Source organism: Anolis sagrei, chromosome X (assembly GCF_037176765.1).
Source record: "Anolis sagrei isolate rAnoSag1 chromosome X, rAnoSag1.mat, whole genome shotgun sequence".
Classification (NCBI taxonomy): domain Eukaryota; kingdom Metazoa; phylum Chordata; class Lepidosauria; order Squamata; family Dactyloidae; genus Anolis; species Anolis sagrei.
In genome coordinates, this window is record NC_090034.1 from 101,453,940 (window position 1) to 101,478,414 (window position 24,475).

At 41.6% G+C, this 24,475-nt stretch overlaps 1 protein-coding gene across 1 annotated transcript; it reads right to left on the minus strand.

The window, feature by feature from the left end:
* Positions 1 to 2,688: 2,688 nt before the first annotated feature.
* LOC132782180 (heterogeneous nuclear ribonucleoprotein L) lies at positions 2,689 to 20,966 on the minus strand. The gene is made up of 13 exons (XM_067460999.1): positions 20,732 to 20,966; positions 17,437 to 17,555; positions 17,104 to 17,341; positions 16,647 to 16,734; positions 16,095 to 16,189; positions 15,489 to 15,561; positions 10,301 to 10,372; positions 9,913 to 10,193; positions 7,231 to 7,352; positions 6,938 to 7,139; positions 5,240 to 5,297; positions 4,909 to 5,004; positions 2,689 to 2,880 (listed from the first exon to the last, which is right to left on the minus strand). Exons 1-13 carry the CDS (start codon positions 20,945 to 20,947, stop codon positions 2,822 to 2,824), a joined length of 1,719 nt encoding a protein of 572 aa, XP_067317100.1. The 5' UTR covers positions 20,948 to 20,966; the 3' UTR covers positions 2,689 to 2,821.
* Positions 20,967 to 24,475: the final 3,509 nt, after the last annotated feature.

Here is a 24,475-nt window from a genome sequence, read left to right on the forward strand (position 1 = left end):
TCTGCGAGTGCAGCCTTTTTCCGAATGAAGCAAAGAGTGTTTGAGGACCGGGACTTCCCTAGGGAGACCAAGGGGCTTGTTTATAAAGCTATTCTCCTCCCAACCCTGCTATACGCTTGTGAGACGTGGACTGTCTACAGATGTCAATTGACAGAAATACAACACTGCCTGAGCTCTGCGAGTGCAGCATTGACACTGAAATTCAACACAGCCTGAGCTCTGCGAGTGCAGCCTTTTTCCGAAAGAAGCAGAGTGTTTGAGGACCAGAACAGCCGTAGGGATACCAAGGGGCTTGTCTATAAAGCTCTTGTCCTCCCAACCCTGCTATACGCTATACGCTTGTGAGACATGGACTGTCTACAGACGTCACATGCAACTCTTGGAACGGTTCCATCAGTGCTGCCTCCAAAAAAAATTCTGGAAATCTCTTAGGAAGACAAGTGGACAAATGTCAGCGTGCTGGAAGAAGCAAAGACCACTAGCACTGAAGTGATGGTACTCCGACATCAACTCCTTGGACCGGCCACATTGTCCGGATGCCCAACCACCATCTCCCAAAGCAGTTGCTCTACTCCAAACTCAAGAACGGAAAATGGAATGTTGGTGGACAGGAAAAGAGATTGAAAGATGGGCTCAAATCCAACCTTAAAAACTCTGGCATAGACACTGAGAACTGGGAAGCCCTGGCCTTTGAGTGCTCCAGCTGGAGGTCAGCTGTGACCAGCAGTGCTATAGAATTTGAAGAGGCACGAATGGAGGGCGAAAGAGAGAAAAATGCAGAGGAAGGCATATCAAGCCAACCCTGACCGGGACCACCTTCCACCTGGAAACAAATACCCTCACTGTGGGAAATAATGTGTGGGAATGAATGGAAGAATGGAAGGATTTATGGAGCTAATAATTTTGGAAACACCAATAAAAAACCCAGGCCTGCAATGACTAACTACCTTCTTGCTGGACTGTAATTAAAAGTTGCTAATCAGAGGTGAAAAGTAGACACTGATAAGAATTGGGACAGTGATAACAGAAATGTTTACAATGGTAAGAAGGAAGTCAACATAAAATCAACACCAATCAAGAAGATCAACATCTGGCCAGGAAACTGAGATGGATCCAGGATGGAAAAAGTCTGGAATACTCTGCTGATGTAGTCCCAAAGTTTTAAATTTATCAATTTAAAACTTTGGGACTACATCAGCAGAGTATTCCTATAAAAGACTCAGTCTAATAATGCTCAAAGTGTGGCAGACCTGAGGAGTCTGTTCCACCTGCTATGCTCTGCTCCATGGGAAGGAGAGATAGTGTACCATGGAGTGGCAGATTTGCAAGGGAGCAGTCTGGTCACTTTGGGGCTTCTTCCTGTAATTTTAAATCCAATGTAGTTGCATAGAATTGGTATGTCTGTATATCTAAATGTTTTTCTGTAATCTGATATACTCCCTCACACTGGAAAGTGCAATATAAAAGAACCTATGCTTCAAAGTTACTGAAAGGTCATTCATGACATATAGACAAACTTCAGTCCTCCAGGTGTTTTGGACATCAACTCCCACAATGGGTTGTTGAAGGTTTTTTCGGGCTATATGGTCATGTTCTAGAGGCATTATCTCCTGTCGTTTCACCTGCATCTATGGCAAGCATCCTCAGAGGTAGTGAGGCCTGTTGGAACTAGGAAAATGGGTTTATATCTCTGTGGAATGACCAGGGTGGGGCAAAGAACTCTTGTCTGCTGGAGCTAGGTGTGAATGTTTCAACTGACCACCTTGATTAGCATTTGATGGCCTGGCAGTGTCTGGGGCAATCTTTTGTTGAGAGGTAATTATCTGTCCCTGATTGTTTCCTCTCTGTTGTTTTGCTGTTGTAATTTTAGAGTTTTTAATACTGGTAGCCAGCTTTTATTCATTTTCATGGTTTCCTCCTTTCTGTTGAAATTGTCCATATGCTTGTGGATTTCAATGGCTTCTCGGTGTAGTTTGACATGGGGGTTGTGAGAGTGGTCCAGTATTTCTGTGTTCTGTGTGAAGCCCACAAAACGCAAAGGGGCTTTTCTAAATGTGTCATGAAATAATTAACATTCTGAAGGAGGAATACAAACACAACTTTCTTTGCAGGTTTATGCCGACACAAGACTTTTGGGCCCTCAGGCCTCACTTTTGTCACCAAAAAGGGAAAGTGAAGCTGGATCTACACGGTTTCTGAAATTTGAATTGGATTGCATTAGTCTACACTGTTATATAATGCAGTTCAAAACAGGCAATTTGGATTCAGAAACTGGATTATATGGGAGTGTAAATGGGGGGCACAAGAAGAAAGAGAAACTGAGACATTTTAATACAGCTGAAAATGTGGAATGACAAATGATCACAAGACCCCATCTACACTGCCATACAGCACGGTTCAATGGAATTAAACTGCAAATTCAAGTGTAGCATATGATCTTAGCACTGTTTTTTGCACAGAAACTTCATCAAACTTTGCAAAAGCACCACCACCACAGCCTTTTTTGTGAACGGTTTATTTTCCGAACAGCTTTATTAAGGTGTGCCGAGCAGCACAGGCAGCACAAAGTATGAATTGGGGGAAGGGGGGGACAAGTCACATGAACAATACTTTTAAAATCAGGTGTCATCAGGATGCCCCAGGGTTTGTCTTCTCCCAAGGGAACACACAGCTGCAGGCAGCTCCTACTTAGGCTTTCCATTTTTTTATTAAAAAGAGGGAACAAAGGAAGGGGTGCTTTGCCAAAAAGGAAAAAAAAACCACGTACGCACAAAAAAAGGGACTTAATGGAGAAGTCTTCCTTGGCAAACACCTACAGAACTTACGAGGCATGCTGGGCGGTGGAAAAGCAGAGCTTCAGTGTGTACGGATATGGCCCATCTGAGGGGAAGGAAAACATGTTTGTTAGCAATCCCTTAACGTTATTTTATTCCTCTGCAATACAAGCATCAAAAGCCCTATCGAGGCAGGAGTTGTCGCTACTAACAGTTTACTAAAGGCTTTTTGCCAAGTAATAAAAAAGGATAACCCTTTTCTTACAGCAGTAAAGCAGCTTTTATGGCTCGGTTGGGCGTGTTATCTGCTCACTGCATAAAACAAAGCAGCGAGTTTCTAATTTTTAGCTTTGCTTAGCTTGGCTCTGTTTAGAGCTGGTGGCTCATTGGAGCTGGAAACTGAAGCGTAAGTCAAGGCCAAGAAAGACTGCTTATCTAAACTACAAACCAAGGGCATCTTACTTTCAACGAAGGCAGAAACTGAACTGTGTACTACTTTTGTTTTCTGCCGTCAAATAAAGAAGAGTCGCTGTAGAAAGTGTTTCTTACTCTACTGTGGTGAGATCAACTGTTCTGATTTGCTTTGTAACATTGTTGAACTAAAGTGAATGAACTGTTTTCTTTTCTACTTAAAGCCACAACTCTACCATGTGTATTCTTAAGTTCAGGGTCACACTATATCAGTAGTTCTCAACCTGTGGGTCCCCAGGTGTTTTGGCCTACAACTCCCAGAAATCCCAGCCAGTTTACCAGCTGTTAGGACTTCTGGGAGTTGAAGGCCAAAAACATTTGGGGACCCCAGGTTGAGAACCACTGCACTATATTAAAAGGGGCTGAAATATCTTTTAACGCGTTATGTGCTTGCTTCTGCAATCCACTCTTACCAGTCTAACAGGATTTACATCCAATTTAACAGATGGGGAAACCAACGAATGGAAAAGCTGAAACCTTCCCTAAGCTGAGTCATTTGATGAATGATTTATTGTGTTATTACCACCTTTTTATTTTGATTATTGTGGTGTTATTTACACTGTTGTAAGCTGTTCAGAGTCACCTAGTAACAAGTTGTTGTTACTACTGCTGCTGCTGCTAAAGGAAGCCTACTAGACCTCAATCCTTAACACAAATATTAGAGATGATGACAATAAAAAAGGAAACATTAAAAAAGCGAACTCCCAATTTCACCTCCAACTAATGATCAGAAAGAAATGATGTATGAAAAAAGGGAACTCCTTTCACTTTAAACCAGTGGTTCCCAACCTTTTTCTGACCAGGGACAACTCTCAAACATTAGTACCAAAAGGGTTACGAATTGGTTTTTGGTCTACTTTGGATTTGGTTTGGTTATTTGGAGTGCTGCTTCAGAAAATTGCACTAGACCACATCAGCTCTAGTTTCGGATACAGGACGTATGCAATCCAGTAGTAGTCGCCATCTGCTCATCCACAGAAAACCATATTTAAAATTTAGAGCTCATGTGGTCTATCCAATGCGATTTTCTGAATCAGCAACTCCAAAAATCCCTAGGAACAGGCCTAAAAACAAAGACACCAAGGATTTGGGGGGTGGGCTGTGTTACAATCCGTGGATTTTGTCAACACTCTTGTTTAAAAAAAAAGGAGGGAGGGGGCCGAGGTTGAAAAAAGAATCTGTCCCTAATGCCTTTAATAATAATAAGAACAACTTTGGGGGGCTAAACAGGGTCTTTCAAAGGGCTGCTTTCCCATTACAACTAATGTGTGGCAATGGGAGCTAATAACAACAACTTTGGGGAACTCTGCTCTCTCTCGCTCCCCTGCGCGTGCCGGCGGATGAGTCTTCTCCACTCTACCCTGGTAAGCCTCCCTAGGCCGAGAAAGCACTGGCATCTCTTTCCTTCCCTCCCTCTTTCTCCTTCTTTCTCTCACTCTCCTCCTTATTTTAGGTCTTGCAGCCCACAGGCTGGGAACCACTGCTTTAAACTCACAAAAAATGAGGCCAAACTGCAATATCCTACAGAGCTTGATCACTGAGCTGCACTGGAAGACCCAGATCATGTTAATAAAAATCTACAAATAATCTCATACAAGTTTAACCCACGAACGCGAAGATCTATAATTAGTAAAAAATGGTATCTATGAGAGAGAAGACTTACTTGGGTTTTTCATTTGATAATGGTTGAGGAACGCCAGGGTCTCCAAAGCATCGCCTTTAGTTTCCCACTCCAGCAAACCAGAGGAGCTCCTTTCGCCTGTGGACACATTAGCAGGATAGAAATTTAATGTTTTATCTTGCCCTCCTCCCCATAAAGGGGCCCAAGGCAACTTACAATAAGGATTAAAACACAATATCATTAAAATAATGGGGAGTGAAGTGACAACTAAACAAGCAACAGTTTTAAAAGGCCTTTAAAAGATAAAAAACACCACACAACCTACAATGACAAGATTCAATTAATAAGAGAGTTAACTACAGGGTATACTTACTTTTCCCCGAAAACACTTTGACTGAAGCTGGTCTCTTCACCCCAAGTTCATCACAAATCTAACAAAAGGAGAAAATCATATCCAAGATTAAGCAACAATACTAATTATACATGTTTGTTGACACTTGCAAGCTTGTCTTCCCCCTCCCTTTGATGTCCATACACATTCAGAAAGAGATTCTGGAGGACATTGTTCTTTACCTTGCCTGTGGTAAAAGGCAGGCGCATACGTGTAATATTGGATCAGCTAGAAGGCAGTTCTACTCTTTTCTGGAAGCCGATACTGATAGCCTGTGTTTTTCTAGCTCTTTCCCACCTTCCCAATGCTAATGCTGCTAAAAAGTTTCCAAAAATAAAGAAGATGGAGGAGGAAAAGAGTTTGGATGGACTTAAAGTTCACAAAAAGTGAACTCCCAATTTTACTTCCAACTAGTGATCAGAAAGAAATGATGTTTGAAAAAAGTGAACTCCTTTAACTTTAAACCAGTGGTTCCCAACTTTTTTCTGACCAGGGACATTGGTACCAAAAGTTACAAATCAGTTTTTGGTCTGTTTTAGTTTGTTTATTTGGGGTGCTGATTCAGAAAATAGTTTTGGATAGACCACATCAGCTCTAGTTTCTGATACAGAACATATGCCATCCAGTAGTCTCCATCTGCTCACCCACAGAAAACCATATTTAATAATCTAGAGGTCATGATGTCTATCCAAAGCGATTTTCTGAATCAGCACCCCAAACAGCCCCTGGAACAGAGCTAAACACGACGACACCAAGAAATTTTTTTGGGGTTTGGACTGTGTTATTATCCGTGGATGATGATGATGATAATAATAATAATAACATCACCACAGACACTTCACTGACTTTATTCCTGTATCAGCAGAAGAGGAGTATATCCAATAATAAAACAATCTCATATGCTTGAACATAATTCAATACTGGAGCCCACTAAATGTTGTTCAAATGCATCTTCAAACAGGCCTGACAAGCAAAGCAAAAGGAAAGGAATATTGGGAGTTGCCCACCATCAACATACAAAGGGGTAAGCTTCCACTTTTGGTGTAGCCTCTCAGCAAAGAAATAGCTAAATTCCGTTCTCTTTGAGTCTCTAAATACCGTATATACTCGAGTATAAGCCGACCCGAATATAAGCCAAGGCACCTAATTTTACCACAAAAACTGGGAAAATGTATTGACTTGAGTATAAGCCAAGGGTGGGAAATGCAGCAGCTACTGGTAAATTTAAAAATAAAAATAGATACCAATAAAATTATATTAATTTAGGCAGCAGTAAGTTAAATGTTTTTGAATATTTACATAAAACTGTAATTCAAGATAAGATTGTCCAACTCTGATTAAACCATTATTCTAACCTTCTTCAATGTAAATATGCTTACATGTCCTTCAATAATAATAACTAGAGTAAAATAATAAACGTAACAATACAGTAAAATAATAAATGTAACAATAACAATAACCATAATAGAGTAAAATAATAAATGTAATAATAACAACAATTAAAATGTAATCATAATAACAACAACAAAGTAAAATAATAAATAATATTGACTCGAGTATAAGCCGGGGGAGACTTTTTCAGCCTAAAAAAAGGACTGAAAAACTAGGCTTATACTCGAGTATATACAGTACTAGAAATGTCAGTGCAATGGAGCAGAGCCTGAGACTGACACCTCTTACCTCGTAGAAATTATCTTCGGTCACCTCCAGAGGAGCATTAAAGAAATGGAGCACATTGCTGGGGTGCTGGATCCTGTTCTTGGCAGCCTGCTCCGGAGTGGAAAACCGGTTGTTCCGGGAACCGCTGAAGTCCTTGTAGCTGCACGAACCATCCTCAAGACCGTATGACTGCCCAGGCATGATGGCCTGCTGCTTGGACACACTGCGAGGGGGAAAGGAAGAAAGGCAACTTAAATGCCGACATAACCTTCTAATAAGGACAAAGCTTAGAGTGAAAGCAAGTGGGCACTCACCACACGTTCAGCTTCTGATCAAACATGAAATTGTTGTTGAGATGGGTGATCGCTCGGTCCACAGCATAGCCATCTGCCATCTCCACCATGGCTGCTCCAGGCTTGCTTTTCATGAACTTCACCTAAAATACAAACCCCTTTGCTTAAAACATGCAAGATAAACCCCACTGACAAAAATGGTTTCCTTCCAGAGTCAAAGCACCAAATAAGCAACATTGCAACCAATACTTTTTTATGTCTCCATTAGAGTTGGGGCCGAATCACTGTTAGCGAAAGAATTTGTAGTTTTCGGATGGCCATTTTTTTTTGTAAATTTCGAAAACAGAAAGGGGAAGAGCAAGACCAAAACAACAGTGAAACGAATTCAGAGAGACTATATTTTCAGAAAGTTACCGTATATACTCGAGTATAAGCCGACCCGAATATAAGCCGAGGCACCTAATTTTATCACAAAAAACTGGGAAAACATATTGACTCGGGTATAAGCCGAGGGTGGGAAATGCATCCACTATGGGTCAATTTCAAAATAGATACCAATAAAATTACATTAATTGAGGCATCAATAGGCTAAATGTTTCTGAATATTTACATAAAACTGTAATTTAAGATATGACTGTCCAACTCTTATTAAACCATTATTCTAACCTCCTTCAATGTAAATGTACTTATTATTAAAATAATAAATATAAAAATAATAGAGTAAAATAATGAAAATGCAATAAAACAGTAATAATAGAGTAAAATAATAAATGTAGTAATAATAGGGTAAAATACTGTAAATGTAATAATAGAGCAAAATATTAAATAGAATAATAGAGCAAAATAATGAAAATATAATAGAGTAAAATAATAAATGTAATAAAATAATACTAATAACAGAATAAAAGAATAAATAACCTTGACTCGAGTATAAGCCGAGGGGAGCTTTTTCAGCCTAAAAAAGGGGCTGAAAAACTAGGCTTATACTCGAGTATATACAGTAAGTCCACAAAATACCTGAGCCAGGGGAATCTGTGATGTTGTTTTCTCTCTCCAGCAGAAAAAGCCTCCCATTTTTTTCTTGGAAGTTCCCTCCTCCTCCAGAGAGAGCCCTTAGAACTCACTTTCCCAGTGGCACTACCATAGCGTGGGCACTGAAAGTTCCTCTCGGAGCATGATGGGAGTTTTAGTTTTTTCTCTCTGTGTGTCTCCATCAGCCTGCTGTCCATGCTCTGAGAATGGACACAACCGGCGACTACAATTCCCAGAACCCTCTCTTGCTGTTTGTCTTATTTTTAAAAATGTTACATTTAAAACTTTAAATAATACTAAAAAATCAGTAGTTTGAAGGATTGTTTTGAAACTTGGCAGGCCTGCAGTTGTAAATGGGGTCTACAACTGAGGTTGGTTTCATGCAGATAGGCCTTAAAATGGCTGAGGATAGAGCCTTTAAAGTTTCTCATTGTAGTCAATGGACCAAATTTCTGCCGGATGAAATTGAAAACACCCCTCCCCTTTCGGGTAACTTTCTGGTAAACGACATGAGGGATCAGATGGAAACGGACCCAAAAAATGACATGACTTTTGGCCCGAATGCATACGTCTAATATTCAATGGTCTCACTTTTATTTTTTAGCCCTACATAACTTAGGATCAGGACATCTAAAGGACCGCTTTCTCCCATCTGAATCTGCCTGACTTTTATGACCTTTTGGAAACTTTTTGGGTGTGCTCAATTCAATAAGGTGCAGTCAATGACTAAGGGTGCAGCTACAGTGTAGAATTACCGCAGTCTAACACCACTTTAACTGCCATGCTCAATGCTATGGAGTTGTAAATGAGGTCTACAACTGAGGTTGGTTTCATGCAGATAGGCCTCAAATTGGCTCAGGATTGAGCCTTTAAAGTTTCTCATTGTAGCTAATGGGCCAAATCGCTGCCGAATGAAACAGAAAACACCCCTCCCCTTTCAGGTAACTTTCTGGTAAATGAAATGAGGAATTGGAAGGAAACAAACCCAAAAATGGTATGCCTTGGCTTGAAAGCACATGATTAGCCTCCATTATGTTCCCACGTTCCTCCAACCAAAGCCACTCTCATCTTTCCTTTTGCCACTGTTTCTCACAAGCCCCAAATTATTTATTTTTTTACTTCGAGAAATGCAATTTTCCAATTTAGGTAAGTATTTCAAACTACATTTAAGGTAAGCTAAACACTCTGGCCAATATGGATATGCTGCTTTTGAATGCATTAAATTTACTTGTTTTTTTTAATAAAAAAATTAGAAGTTGTAACATGACATGTTCTGCACAATCCAATGTAGAGACCAACAGCTAAGATTTAAACAAAGAATTCAGTTAATACTCTGCTTCAAAAACTCTGCGCTATACCATCCTACCACCTTGATGTCTCTGGACACTGTGCTGCCACACTGCCAGCCATTCTGCTCAATGTGCTACTAGGGTGAATAATAATAATAATAATAAACTTTATTTATACCCTGCCACCATCTCCCCAAGGGACTCAGAGCGGCTTACATGAGGCCAAGCCCAACGGTACATCAATAAACAAAAGCAATAAGCAAAACAGCAAATACAGTACAATTAATATAAATCACATATAAACAATAACCATAAAACAGTAACACACAAGGATTAAAAACCTATGTGTGAATGACAGGGAGAAGACATTCTGGTAGTTTACCTTCTCCACATTTCCATAAAGGCAGAAAACATTGAAGACCCGGTCGCAGTTCATCTTAGACTGGTCCAAGCCGTACACCATCAGGACGGGGCTGTCAGCGTGTGGGCCATACTCCGGGGGTGGTGGTGGAGGCGGGGGGTGCCCGTACTGAGGCCCGTAGCGCCCCGGTCCCCTGTGGCGGCCCCCCACCGGCGGGCCCATCCGCCTGCCTTCGTAGTGAGGTGGAGGAGGGCCGTACCCTTCGTCATGATAGTGCCCGTGATAGCCACCATGAGGCCCTCCTGGGGGAGGAAAAGCAACCAAGTAAGGAACCCAGAGATACATAATATGGTCTGTAGAATTCCAGAATGTACTTAAATCCTGGATGGAATTCGTGACAGACACTTACCATATTCAGCAGGATGATCCCCGAGGAGGGGAGGCTGCCTCTGCCGCTTGTTAGGATTTCCACCTGGCTCACCTGCCAAAAAGAGGAAGCTGTTAGGAAATGGCAGGAGGAGCCTGGCAGTTGAATTTATGGGACGGGACACTGGGAAGCCTTGCTTAGGCCATAAGTTCTCCTTGTGGCGCCATTGAACTGTTTCCAACACCCCAAGAAGGAGAGCTATCCTCCGTCACTGGGAGACACTGGAGGACGCTAAGATGGGAGATCAATTCCTCCATGTCAAGGTGTTCAGAGAGGATTGGGGGGGGGGGGGGGCTTTCACATTGGACCTTTTTAATTTGATCTCAAAGGTTTCCCTTGACATGAAGTCTAGTCATGTCAGACTCTGGGGGATGCTGCTCATCTTTATTTTTAAGCCGAAGAGCTGGCCTTGTCCATAAACACCCCCAGGTCATGTGGCCGGCATGACTGCATGGAGCGTCTTTACTTTCCCGTCGTAGCGATACCTATTGATCTAATTTTTTTGGTCTCAAAACGAATCTAAAAAGACTGGCTTTCCACCCTGCTCTCTAATATGCTCTTTGAATTGTCACAGCTCGCCAACACTATTCCTGGAGCCCCCGGTGGCGCAGTGGGTTAAACCCCTGTGCCAGTAGGACTGAAGACCGACAGGTCGCAGGTTCGAATCCGGGGAGAGGCGGATGAGCTCCCTCTATCAGCTCCAGCTCCTCATGCGGGGACATGAGAGAAGCCTCCCACAAGGATGTCAAAAACATCAAATCATCCAGGCGTCCCCTGGGCAACGTCCTTGCAGACGGCCAATTCTCTCACACCAGAAGCGACTTGAAGTTTCTCAGGTCGCTCCTGACATGACAAAAAAACAAAACAAAAAACAAACAAAAAACCCCACTATTCTTAAGGATTTGTGTCTTGATCATTCCTCAAAACAGTCTTTTTGGACCAACAGAGGCAAATTCAATTTGTATCACGATTTCGCCATAAAGCCGAATTGCATAAATAAAAATGCTTGCTTTCGGAAAGAAGTTGGCAGAGAGGGAGGGGATAAGCAGAAGAAAAGAGAAAGTGACAAAACAAACTGACGGATCCTTCTCAGGAGGAGTTTAAGCAAAGACTGGATTGCTATTTCTCAGGAATGATTTCGCTCTATATATCCTGCATGACAGAATGGCACTGGACTAGATGGCCCTTGACAGTATCCCTCAGGACCAAAGGAAGAAAAGAAAAGAGAAAAGATGAACATGCCACCCTCCATAGCCCTGGCAACGCTAAAAGGATCGAGCAAGACCGAGAAAAACATGGCAAAGCAAAGCAAAAACCGCAATAGAGTTAAAACAGGTAACTGTTTACAAAGGCAGAAGAATTTAAGCAATTCGTACAATTTCACTTTGTTCTTAACAAACAAAATAATAATAATAATTAAGAAGTGTTTTGCACAGTTTATTTCAACAATCATTACAAAGATTGAAAAGGGCTACTTACAGCAGGAGTTAACAGTACAATGTCCATTGTCACATACATATTCTGCATTTCTCTTACCATTGGACGCTTCAACAGTGAAAGCACAGTTCTGAAAGATGGCGTCCCATCAAACATACACTGCGACCCTGCGTTACATGGTTTCAGAGTCAATTGCAAGTCAAGTCACAAAACGGATACAGTTAAGTAAAAAAAATTGTAATAATTTAAATAAGAAGAGCTCACAGATGTTTGTTTTGTCTTCAGATGGTGTCAAGGAAAATAGGACATAACAAAGGTGTGATAATGAGTGTCCCTTCCGTGTTGCGTCTCCTGATGTTTTTTTTTTTGGTCATGTGCTGTTATCAGGTTTGGTGCTTCTGGCTCTGTGTAGGTCTCCCGTGTGCGTGTCTCTCCTCTGTAAATGGAGTGTGCCTTGGCTCCCAAGTGGCCCCCTTGGAGCAGGAAAGCACCCCCAGCCTCTAGGGAGCTGGGCGCTTTGGCTACATGGTGTTTTTTTTTTTTTGGTTTTGTTTTTTGTCTGTCTTCGCTTGGCACTGCTGATACAAATGTTGGCAGCCGAGGACTGCGAGAGAAAAAAAGGGAGTGATACAACTGCCCTCCCAAACCAAACCGTGTTGATGTGGAGAGCGTCCTATGTCTTGGAGGGTCTCTGGGATCTACTCCGTTCTCCGGTAAAGAGCGCTGTTGCGTTTTTGTCTGAGACCCCTCTGGTCTGTGTTTTCCTAGATTTTCCTGTGTTACATTCTTGGGTTCAAGGTTTTTGGTTTGTTTTGCATTTGTAAGGAATGTCGTGGCCTGGTGCGTCTTTCTCTCTCTCTCTCTCTCTTTCTGTCTCACTCTGTGCTTGTAGATGTCTCTTGAATCGCGGTGTTGTGTTCTTGATGTTAGAAATGAGCTCAATCTGCTGCGTTTCGGGTACGTTTAAGATGCTGCGTGTTTTCTCCAGGCGTTAGAGCTAGTGGAAGGATGGCCTTTCGGTTTTTTTTCCTACACTGTGTAGTGTTAAAAACAGAATGTGAGGCAGAAGGCAGATCACAGGCAAATTCAGGACTTCCACTGCAGGAGCATACGGTTTGTTTTTCCCCAGGTTCTTGTGTGAAAGCACTTTGTTCAGAGCTGGGGAAAGGCCAGGTCAATGCACCTCCTGTTTGCCCAGCCTAAAGGCAGGAGAGCCAGGAGGCCGCTCACTGAACGGCGCAGCCCTGCCAACTAGCCCCTGCCAATCTGCCCATCTTCTAGTTATGTACCTTGGAGGAGAAAGTGAGTCATGTCCATGTCAAGTCATGTAATGCCATTGCTTGCTTCGCTGCCGGGGTGGAGTCAAAAGAGACCTCTGCCAAACCCCCTTGACCACCACCAGCCTCCCTCAACTGCTTGTCTGGAGTTCTAGGCGATCCTGCTACAGGCAGGGAACAAGATGGCTCAACTGTCAAGTTGCAAGGAGACATCTGCTGCACAAACACAGGCGGCCCCTTTGAATATCTGTCCCACACACATTTGTAGCGCATAGAAGAGAGGGCAGTATCACGCTTGTACGTAAGCTGCAGAAATAGGATGGGTGAGTTATGCCTTGGGTTGATCCAGAGCTGGCATGGGCCAACTTCAGCCCTCCAGGTGGGTTGGACTTCAACTCCCACAATTCCTACTGGCTGTTAGGAATTGTGGGAGTTGAAGTCCAAAACACCTGGAGGGCTGAAGTTGGCACATGCATGATCCAGAGCATCTAAAGCAGGTCTGCACAACTTTTGGGCCTCCGACTCCCAGGAGCCCCAGCCAGCTTGCTCAAAATCAGGAATTCTGGGATCTGGGGATGGTTGAGTTATGCCTTGGGTTGATCCAGAGCTGACATGGGCCAACTTCAGCCCTCCAGGTGGGTTGGACTTCAACTCCCACAATTCCTACTGGCTGTTACGAATTGTGGGAGTTTATTTACTACCCATATATTCCGGCATATAAGACGACCCCCAACTTTTCCAGTTAAAATATAGAGTTTGGGATATATTCGCCGTATAACACTACTCCTCTTCCAATGCACACCAAATAAAAATTTAAAAAGCATCAGATTTGATTTCAATATGGTGATTTTCCTATAACTGTACCTCCTTCTCTGCCTCTCAGATCTTGCACATGCGCACCTGCACCGCTTCACTGCAGTCTTCAGGAGCGAGATCTGAGAGGCAGAGGAGGAGGTACGGTAATAGGATACAAGGGCAGGCCAGATAGGTAAAAGAGGTGTGTTTGTCTGGGCCCAGAGCCCCTCTATCTTTTTCCCATACCCCGGGCACACTGGATGCCTGCAGCTTGCTCCGCCCTTCACATACACCTTCCCTGTGAGGCCCCGCTTCATCTCACCATCGGGACCGCATTAAGTCCACGAATCCTAATGAATGGATTTTCTTTTCATTTTTGAGCTTCCCCCACCATATGCGGCAACCACAGATTCTCCAATCCGATTGGAAGTTTCAGCACCCGCTCTATAAGACAACGCCCGTGTATAAGACGACCCCTGGCTTTTGAGAAGATTTTCTTGGGTTAAAAAGTAGTCTTATACACCAGAATATACGGTATATTTGTATACCGCCCTTCTCAGCCCTCAGGTGACCCAGGTTGAAGTCCAAAACACCTGGAGGGCTGAAGTTGGCCCATGAGTGATCCAGAGCATCTAAAACTGGTCTGCACAACTTTTGGGGCCCCGACTCCCAGAAGCCCCAGCCAGCTTGCTCAAAATCAGGAATTCCCAAACATCTGGAAGGACCACAAATTGTGAAGATCAGATCTAAATCCATTTTTTAAAACAGCTTCAGATGTTTTGGACCACCATTTCCAATAGCCTCAGACTAATTGTCTGGAGGTCTAGTCCAGAATATCAAGCTGAAGAGGGGAAGCCTGACCTGAAGTTTAGCTTGCTCACCATCTTGTCTTTCTCTTAACAGTATTTATGAGATCCCCGGGATAAAAGGTTTTATTTATTCTCTTCTTTAACACCCCCATGGGTTGCATGCACACGAAGTGTCCCTTAAGATGGGGTCGATCCCCCTTTCTTCATCAGAAGTCTTCATTGAAGTCTCATGCACATATCCATGGGGGCAAACCAAGTCTACTGGAAGGAACCCATGCCTTCACCGGGAATACCCTGCAGCTAATAACTGAATTAATGCTGGGGTGTTAAGTAATTTGACCCTTTCCTTGCAACAAAAACAGTTTTTCAAATGGATGGAAATAGCCAGTATCTCAAGCACACAGGATTAAGAGCTTTCTGAAATGTTGCCATTTGGAGAGCAATCTCCAAATGACTGTTTTCACCTTAGTATCCACACCTTACAGATGTCAATACTACCTTTGTGACTGGGTACCATATTCCCAATATGTACTTCTGTCTTCTAATACTACCCCAGCACAATGACACAAGGTATTGCAATGCAATTGGTTGGTGTCTCGCCCCCTCATTAATACTACCTATACCCATCTGTCTTGTGCCTTACTAGGCTGTGCCAATAAACAGAGCCCCATGGAGACAGTAGAAGTCAAAGCACTGCAGTGTTAAAAAGTCTCCAAGGCTTGCAACATCTGGCACAATGTCGGACAGCAGGCAAATGGCATTACATCACACAAATCAGATCTATGAAGTGTGCAATTCAATAAGAAAGGGAAGGATTTATGAGTGGCTTTAAAAGCAGCCAGTAATGGTTACCTTGTCCACTGAGGTTGGGGTTGGTGTAGTCCCATGTGTCCTGGTCATTCTTGAACACATTCAGGCGGGTGGGCTAAAGAAACCAGAAGCAATCCAAGAGAAAAGGGTTGAGTGTCCTTTTTATTCTAGTGGCAAGCTGCCAATATGCCCATTCCCATGCATTAAGCCTTCTTTTGCAATCAGCCATCTAAATATAGTGGCAACATATTGCTCAAATTAATTTCCCCATTTAAAAAATCCTCTTTGCAATGTGAAGTGATGGGAAGAAACTGGTGATTGGGTAGTTTTCTGTCATCCCTGCACCACACTATCAAGATTATTAGGTCAATTGGTTATTTATTCAAAGGGGGAAAGTATGTATCATACGGGAGTTTAAGAGTGGAAACTCCCTATGGTTTTGTGACCAATGTCAAAGCCCTAAGGACAAAGAATACATGTCTAAACAGTGGGGGGAAACCCTGCTTAGCTCTTTCTGGGAGCAAAGTAACTTTACTTTGGTGGACTTCACTGCCTGAATTTTTCAGATTCATCCACCTTTATGGTGAAAGCACACATCCTTTCTTTGGTTGAACACACATATACAGTTGACCCCTGACCACTCCTCACCTTGGCATATTCAATCTTCAGAGTACAGCAGCCAGAGTAAATGTCTGCTCCATTCAGAGAAGCCTTTGCTCTTTGTGCACTCTGCACAGAGTCAAATGTTTGTAGTGTTAAGGAAGCCTTCATATGATATTGTACAGCTTTTAGGCCATTCTAAAGATATGATGCAACTGAACGCCCTGCTGGAACCTTCCAGAAACAACCCTTCATTATAGGTCCCCTTTAAACTTCAATTCCTGTCTCCAATGCCCAACTGCGATGCCTGTTCCTGTCTGCAGACATTGTTCTGTGGGGATTCCTGCCCATAACAATTTTTCGTGGCATATTTTTAAAAGCTCAGCAAAGAGAAATAACTTCTGGTTGATGAGTCAAAAGAATAAGGTAGCAATAATTATTCTTGGGGGTGGGGAGGTGGGGGATGCTTGAAATAAGCATATATAAATCATCTTGCCTAAGCTGGCAGAAACTGCCCTTGTTCTACCCAGGGCAGTTGGATCAGGACTAGCTTGATCCAACTGTTACACTTTTTCAACTGTCGAAAAGGAAAAAAAGGATATTCCACCATGGCCTGGACCCCATTCTTTCGGAAGATAACAATTCGCTGTACTGGGCCACATGGGTTGCAGATCGTATACAGCACATCCTGTGAAGGGATATAAGAGATTATAGAAAAGCAGCTCTATCTTTGGAAGAACAGTCACCACTGTACTAATATTCTAATAACTCTGGTTTTATGGAAATTGCTTTGTATCTCTATTTTCAAGAAAGCAAGAGAGAACAGCTGCAACGAGGCTGAATCACCGCTTCCAGCCATACTAGCATCTACAAAAACCAGATTGATTTGCACAGACAAAGTTATTCTAGGAGTACACGTGCCAATTTGCCCAGAGTCAGCACCTCTATGCATGAAATAAATACTGTTGTCTAGTAAATCCTGCCAGGTACACAAAGGGCCAGAGCGGCAGAACATTTTTGGGTGAGCATCGCCTACTTCAGCAGCATCACTACACACCGTTGTAATGGAGTAGATGGGGTTCAAGATGGTGAAAAGCAGGACATTGTTGACACCCCTAGAATCATCGGAGTCACCAGGCCGTGAGATCTTCTGGCTTGTGGAATAGTTGACAAAGGATGGATGCCCAGCAATGTAGATCTGGTTATCGGCTGCGTAATTGACAGCACTGCAGGCTCCCAAGATATCCTCAAACTCCACCAGGGCTTGCCTCTTTTTGGGCATCACCACCACATAGCTGGGAATAAGGAGGACAGAAGGGACCATCTTGTTGAATACAGCCAACACAGAGAGTAGGAACAAACATCCCATTTCCTTGAACCCACTGCTAACCTGATCGGGCCAAATTCCTGCAGGGCCTCCACGAGATCAGCTTCCACAACACCATCGATTAGACCCCTGATGTGGACAACAGGGGAAGCAGCTGGCTTGTGGGGGTCATCATAGTTCTCCTACCAAGGAAACAAAATGGGAAGAGCCCATTAAGAGAGAGTGCTTGGCTCGTTTTGCTAAGTGCAATCTAAAAATGTTCACCAAAGGTCTCTGCTACTGAGGTCTGGAGCAATTTATTTTATGCCACTTATTGCACAGCAAACAAAAATATGGGACCAAATCTTTCAAAGAAGCCTTGAATGCTTATCTACAAATAAATTAAGGTTTGGGCAAGATCTGAGGTTGCTATGTGTCTTCTTCAGCTACTATGCAACTGTCAGGAACTAAATGGTTCTCATTCAGGACATACTGTTTTCCTCTTACCTCTATTCCAACCCTAACCATCAGTAGTTCTTCCAAACACACCTGGAATTCAAATCTGTGTTCCTCTTGCACAAGGAAGTTATATTTTACTTAATATGGCTGGTAAGGAACCCATCCTCCTGATGATTATCCGGCGGCAGAAAAGTCAACAAGTCAATTCACTGGCTCTTGGTCAAAGAAAAACCTGTTTTGTCTGTCCGGGCAACGTCTAGTATCTAAACCATCTCTGTTCTATATAGAACTCACGTCTTCTAAGCGAAACTTTACTCCACTATTTTAACACCCCTTTAAACTGGACTACTGGCATCACTATTCCCAGTCAACGTTCTATAGTTAAGTCCCAAGCATGATATACCACAAAAGTCTATTGTCTCAATATAGGGACACTCCATTTTGCGTCTATGGGAAAGCTGCCGTTCTTCCCCCTTCAAAAAACCCCGCCTTTTCTCTTTTGTACTCCCCACTTTCTTTATTTGCATTTTCTTCCTTCACCACTTTTCATTTTTCTTTTATCCTTACACTTCAAAAGCGGCAATAAATATATGAAATTACATAAAAGAGAAAAGAGATTGGGAGATGTAAACAGATCACAATTGTGGGGCGCCAATTCTTACCATTTTACATGTCGCACTTTAATTAGTTATGCATTTTAACCGACTATGTTGTTTTAACGTGTTTTAACAGATTACATTGACATTTAATATTACATGTGCTTTATATTAGGTATGACGTATTTTAATGTTAGTTGTTATGTACAGTATTTTAATATGCTGAAGTGTATTCATATATTAAGTGTTAATATGTTTTAATCTGTGGTTTTGCTGATTATATACCAGTAAGTTGTATTATTATTACCTATTATGAGTTTTGTCTTACTGTATATGTGTTTTACGATGTTATGTGTTGAAGTGTTAATATGTTATGTGTTTGAAATGACTGTATCTGCTGTACTTGAATATGTTTTAACTCATTCTATGTTGCATTTTCTTGCTACGTTATAAGGTTTTTAGGTTATGTGTTATGTAATTTAATGCTGCTATGAATCGCATTTTAAATGTTAAAGCGTGTTCATATGTTAAGTGCTAAGATGTCTTAATTTCTGTTTTAACTGATATAAATTTTATTTTAATCTCTTATATGTTGTATTTTAATCTATTATGTATTTTAACATGCTGTATACCTGTTTTACTATGTGTTATGTATTTTACTATTTAAAGTGTTAATATTTTGTGTTTTAACAGAATGAGTGTATATATATATAATACAATAATATATATTATACCTTAAGTATTATAGTATTGCATTTTAACACACTGTATGTTGTATTTTAATCTAGCATGCATTTTGACTTGTATACCTGTTTGACTATGTGTTATGTATTTTAATATTTAAAATGTTTGCATGTTAGGTGTTTTAACCGTGGCCACATACATACATACATACATATTTTCACTTTTATTAGGTTTCACTTTTATTTATTAGGTATAAGGGGGTGTGTGTGTGTATATATATATATATGGTAGTATATTTTTAATATATATATTGTAGTATAATACACTATATATTGTATTCATTCTGTTATTACTATTAATCCTACATTATATATATATATATACACACACACACACACACATACATTACACTAAAAATTATATTATATTATATTATATATATATATATATATATATTTGAAGGAAATATTATAACACATTATATATATACACACATACACACACATTACACTACAAATTATAACATATATATATTTGAAGGAAATATTATAATACATATATATACACACACATATTACACTAAAATTATATGATATATATATATTTGAAGGAAATATTATAATACATTATATATATATATATACACACACACACACACATATTACACTAAAATTATATAATATATATTTTGAAGGAAATATTATAATACATTATATATATACATACACACATTACACTAAATATTATATAATATATATATATTGAAGGAAATATAATACATTTATATATATATATACACACACACACACACATTACACTAAAAATTTTAATATATATATTGAAGGAAATATAATACATTATATATATATATACATACACATTACACTAAAAATTATATAATGTATATATATTTTGAAGGAAATATTATAATACATTACATATATATATTCATTACACTAAAATTATATAATATATATATATTGAAGGAAATATTACAATACATTTATATATATATATATATATATATACACATATATTACACTAAAAATTATATATATATATATATATAATTTATTTATTTACTTTACTTTACTTCTATACCGCTGTTCTCAGCCCGGAGGAAATATAATATATTATATATATATTTGAAGGAAATATTATAATACATTTATATATATATATATATATATATATTGAGGGAAATATTATAATACATTATATATATTATACTAAATATTATATATATATATATGAAGGAAATATAATCCATTTATATATATATATATATATATACACACACACATTATACTAAAACTTATATAATATATATATATATTAAAGGAAATATTATAATATATATATACATATATTGAAGGAAATATAATACATTATATATTTATATACACACACATTACACTAAATATTATAATACATATATTACACTAAATATATATATATATATATATATATATATATGGAAATATTATAATACATTTTTAATATATATATATATATATTACACTAAATATTATATAATATATATGACACTAAATATTATATTTATATATATACACATATATAATGTTGTGTTCCATAATATGTAGAAGCCAGTGCGATAGAAGGCTAAGAGTAGGCCTCACCCCTCCTCCTCCGGCTCCTCCGGGCCCGTGCTCGGCGTTGTCGGTCTTGAGGCGCTTGGGGGCGCGGCCTCCCTCGGGCCCTCCTCCTCCGTAGTACCGGCCCGACCCGCCGCCTCCTCCTCCTCCTCCGGGCATCTTCACCATGTCTCCCCCGCGCCCAGAACCGCCGCCGCCGCCCTCACCGCTCTGCGAGCCGCGCCACCTCCGCCGCGACATGGCGCCCACACTACCTCAGCCCACCCTCACGCCCGCCTTCAGCACGCCCCGATTGGCTCGCCCAACCGCCACTCACCCGCCCCGCCACGCTTATTGGCCCGACGCCATTCTATACCCAACATCGTCCCGCCCCCCGACACCATTGGCTCGGCGTGTCTCCCGCCTTCGCGTCCATTCGCCTCAGCGCCTGCTTGTTAAACCATTCCCCGCTTCTCATTGGCCTCTCTCCGCACCTCTTCGAAATCATTGGTCGAGCCGAACGTCGCTCTAACTCCGCGTCCCGCCCCACCGCATTGCCTCTCCTGCAGCTCCCCCTTTCTTCTCCAGAAAACCGTTGGTTTGCCTAAAACGCTGCAGTTCCTTTCTGCTCTCTTATTGGCTGTCACAAATGCCCATCATTAAAATTCGAAACCTCATTGGTTCGCGTCTCAACGAACCCCTTTTGGTCTTAGGGAGGGAAGAAGGGAAGGGCGGCTTTGTCTCCTCGCCTGAATCCTATTGGCGGGATGGGGTGCCTGTCACTCTGACCGCTGAACCCCATTGGACACAGGCTCCTTGGCCTTTATTTTGATTGGTCAAGGCGACAGCGTTCGCCCCTTTCTGTTCTGTTTGCAGCAATGGGCCTTCAGGACTTTGAAACAGAAGGAAATTGTTCCCATTGTCATTCAAAAGGGAAGAAGCTCCCGCCCACAACCAATCTACGTTAAATAAGAGAAGTGGATTGGCTGTTGTTAGGTGAAGTGGCCCTCAATGATGTGCCTAGGAAACAAAGGGACTGTATCACTTGGTGAGACTTGGTGAGACCATTCAACCTCACTCCTCAGGATGTCTGGTTCTAATTCATTCACCACACCGTCAAAACTATCCTTGATATTATTATCCTTCCTATACAGATCTTTTGTATAGGAAGGATAATAATATCAAGGATAGTTTTGACGGTGTGGTGAATGAATTAGAACCAGACATCCTGAGGAGTGAGGTTGAATGGGCCTTGAGAAGCATTGCTAACAACAAGGCAGCAGGAGACGACGGGATCCCAGCTGAACTGTTCAAAATCTTGAAAGAGGATGCTATCAAGGTGATGCATGCCATATGCCAGCAAAGATGGAAAACACAAGAATGGCCATCAGACTGGAAAAAATCAACTTATATCCCCATACCAAAAAAGGGAAATGCGAAAGACTGCTCCAACTTCCGTCCAGTGGCCCTTATTTCTCATGCCAGTAAGGGAATGCTCAAGATCCTGCAAGGAAGACTCCAGCAATACGTGGAGTGAGAGTTGCCAGATTATTATTATTATAACTTTATTTGTACCCCACTAGCATCTCCCAAGGGATTTGATGCGGCTTACAACAGGCCGGAGCCCAACACAATACAACAATACAATACATAGCAAATAAAACAGTTAAAGCAGAAACCAATAACAAAGCAGTACAACAGGACATTATTAAAAACTGAGCCGGCCGGAGTAGGGTACAGGATTAAAAAGTGCTGAAGTGTAGGAGGGATATGGGATTAAAATATAAGTGCAGTTTGCGGTGAGGGTGATCTTGACTCTACTAAAGTGCTTCTGGGCTTTGGTAGTGGGGTTCCTAATCTAAGAAGGCACGTTGGAACAGCCAGGTTTTCAGGTTCTTTCTGAAAACCGCCAAAGTAGGGGCCTGTCTGAGATCTTTCGGGAGGGCATTCCAGAGGTGGGGGGCCACCACAGAGAAGGCCCTGTCCCACGTCCCCACCAAACGCGCCTGCGACGCGGGCGGGATCACGAGAAGGGCCTCTCCTGATGACTGGAGTGAGTGTGTGGGTTCGTACATTGTGATGTGGTCACGCCGGTAGGGTGGTCCCAGATGTTTAAGCTGGGTTTAGAAAAGGCAGAGGAACGAGAGACCAGATTGCCAATATCTGCTGGATAATGGAGAAAGGCAGGGAGTTTCAGAAAAACATCTACTTCTGCTTCATTGACTATTCTAAAGCCTTTGACTGTGTGGATCATAATAAACTGTGGCAAGTTCTTGGAGGGATGGGCATCCCAAGCCCCCTTTCCTCTCTCCTGAGGAATCTGTACAAGGACCAAGTGGCAACAGTCAGAACTGACCACGGAACAACAGACTGGTTCAAGATTGGGAAAGGCGTCCGGCAAGGCTGCATCCTCTCACCCAACCTTTTTAACTTGTATGCAGAACACATCATGCGAGGATGTGCGGGGCTGGATGAATGCAAAGCTGGGGTGGAAATTGCTGGAAGAAACATTTACAACCTCAGATATGCAGATGACACCACTCTGATGGCCGAAAGCGAGGAGGAGCTGAGGAGCCTTCTAATCAAGGTGAAAGAAGAAAGCGCAAAAGCCGGGTTGCAGCTAAACGTCAAAAAAACCAAGATGATGGCAACAAGAATGACTGACAACTGGGAAATAGAGGGAGAAAATGTGGAGGCTGTGACAGGGTTTGTATTTCTAGGTGCAAAGATTACTGCAGATGCAGACTGTGGCCAGGAAATCAGAAGACGCTTCCTTCTTGGGAGGAGAGCAATGTCCAGTCTCGATAAAATAGTAAAGAGTAGAGACATCAGACTGGCAACAAAGATCCGCCTAGTCAAAGCCATGGTATTTCCTGTAGTAACCTACGGATGTGAGAGCTGGACCTTAGGGAAGGCTGAGCGAAGGAAGAGAGATGCTTTTGAGCTGTGGTGTTGGAGGAAAGTCCTGAGAGTGCCTTGGACTGCGAGAAGATCCAACCAGTCCATCCTCCAGGAAATAATGCCCGACTGCTCACTGGAAGGAAGGATACTAGAGACAAAGCTGAAGTCCTTTGGCCACATCATGAGGAGACAGCAAAGCGTAGGGAAGACAATGATGCTGGGGAAAGTGGAAGGCAAAAGGAAGAGGGGCCGACCAAGGGCAAGATGGATGGATGGCATCCTTGAAGTGACTGGACTGACCTTGAGGGAGCTGGGGGTGGTGACGGCTGACAAGGAGCTCTGGCGTGGGCTGGTCCATGAAGTCACGAAGAGTCGGAGACGACTGAACGAATGAACAACAACATTGATAGGTGAAGTGGCCCTGTGTCATGTGACTGAGAGAAAAAAGGGAAGGAAGCAGACTGACATGCTAGGTGAAGTGGCCCTGTGCCATGTGACTGAGAAAGAAAGGAAAGGAAGCAGATTTGAAGTGCTAGGTGAAGTGGCCCTGTGTCATTTGACTGAGAAATAAAGAGAAGGAATCAGATTGAGAGGCAAAAAAAAAAAAAAAAAAGCTTGAGCTACATTCAGGTGCACAAGAGGCCGAGACAGTTTGACTCACACAAGATAACAATGTATTCATAACTACATTGTAAATTATACTCGAGTCAAGATTATTTATCATTTAATTCTATTATTATTATTATTATTATTATTCTCTATTATTATTACATTTATTATTTTACTTTATTGTTATTATTACATTTATTATTTTACTCTATTATTACTGTTATTATTACATTTCTATTACTTATGTATCCGGTGGCACAATGGGTTAAACCCTTGTGT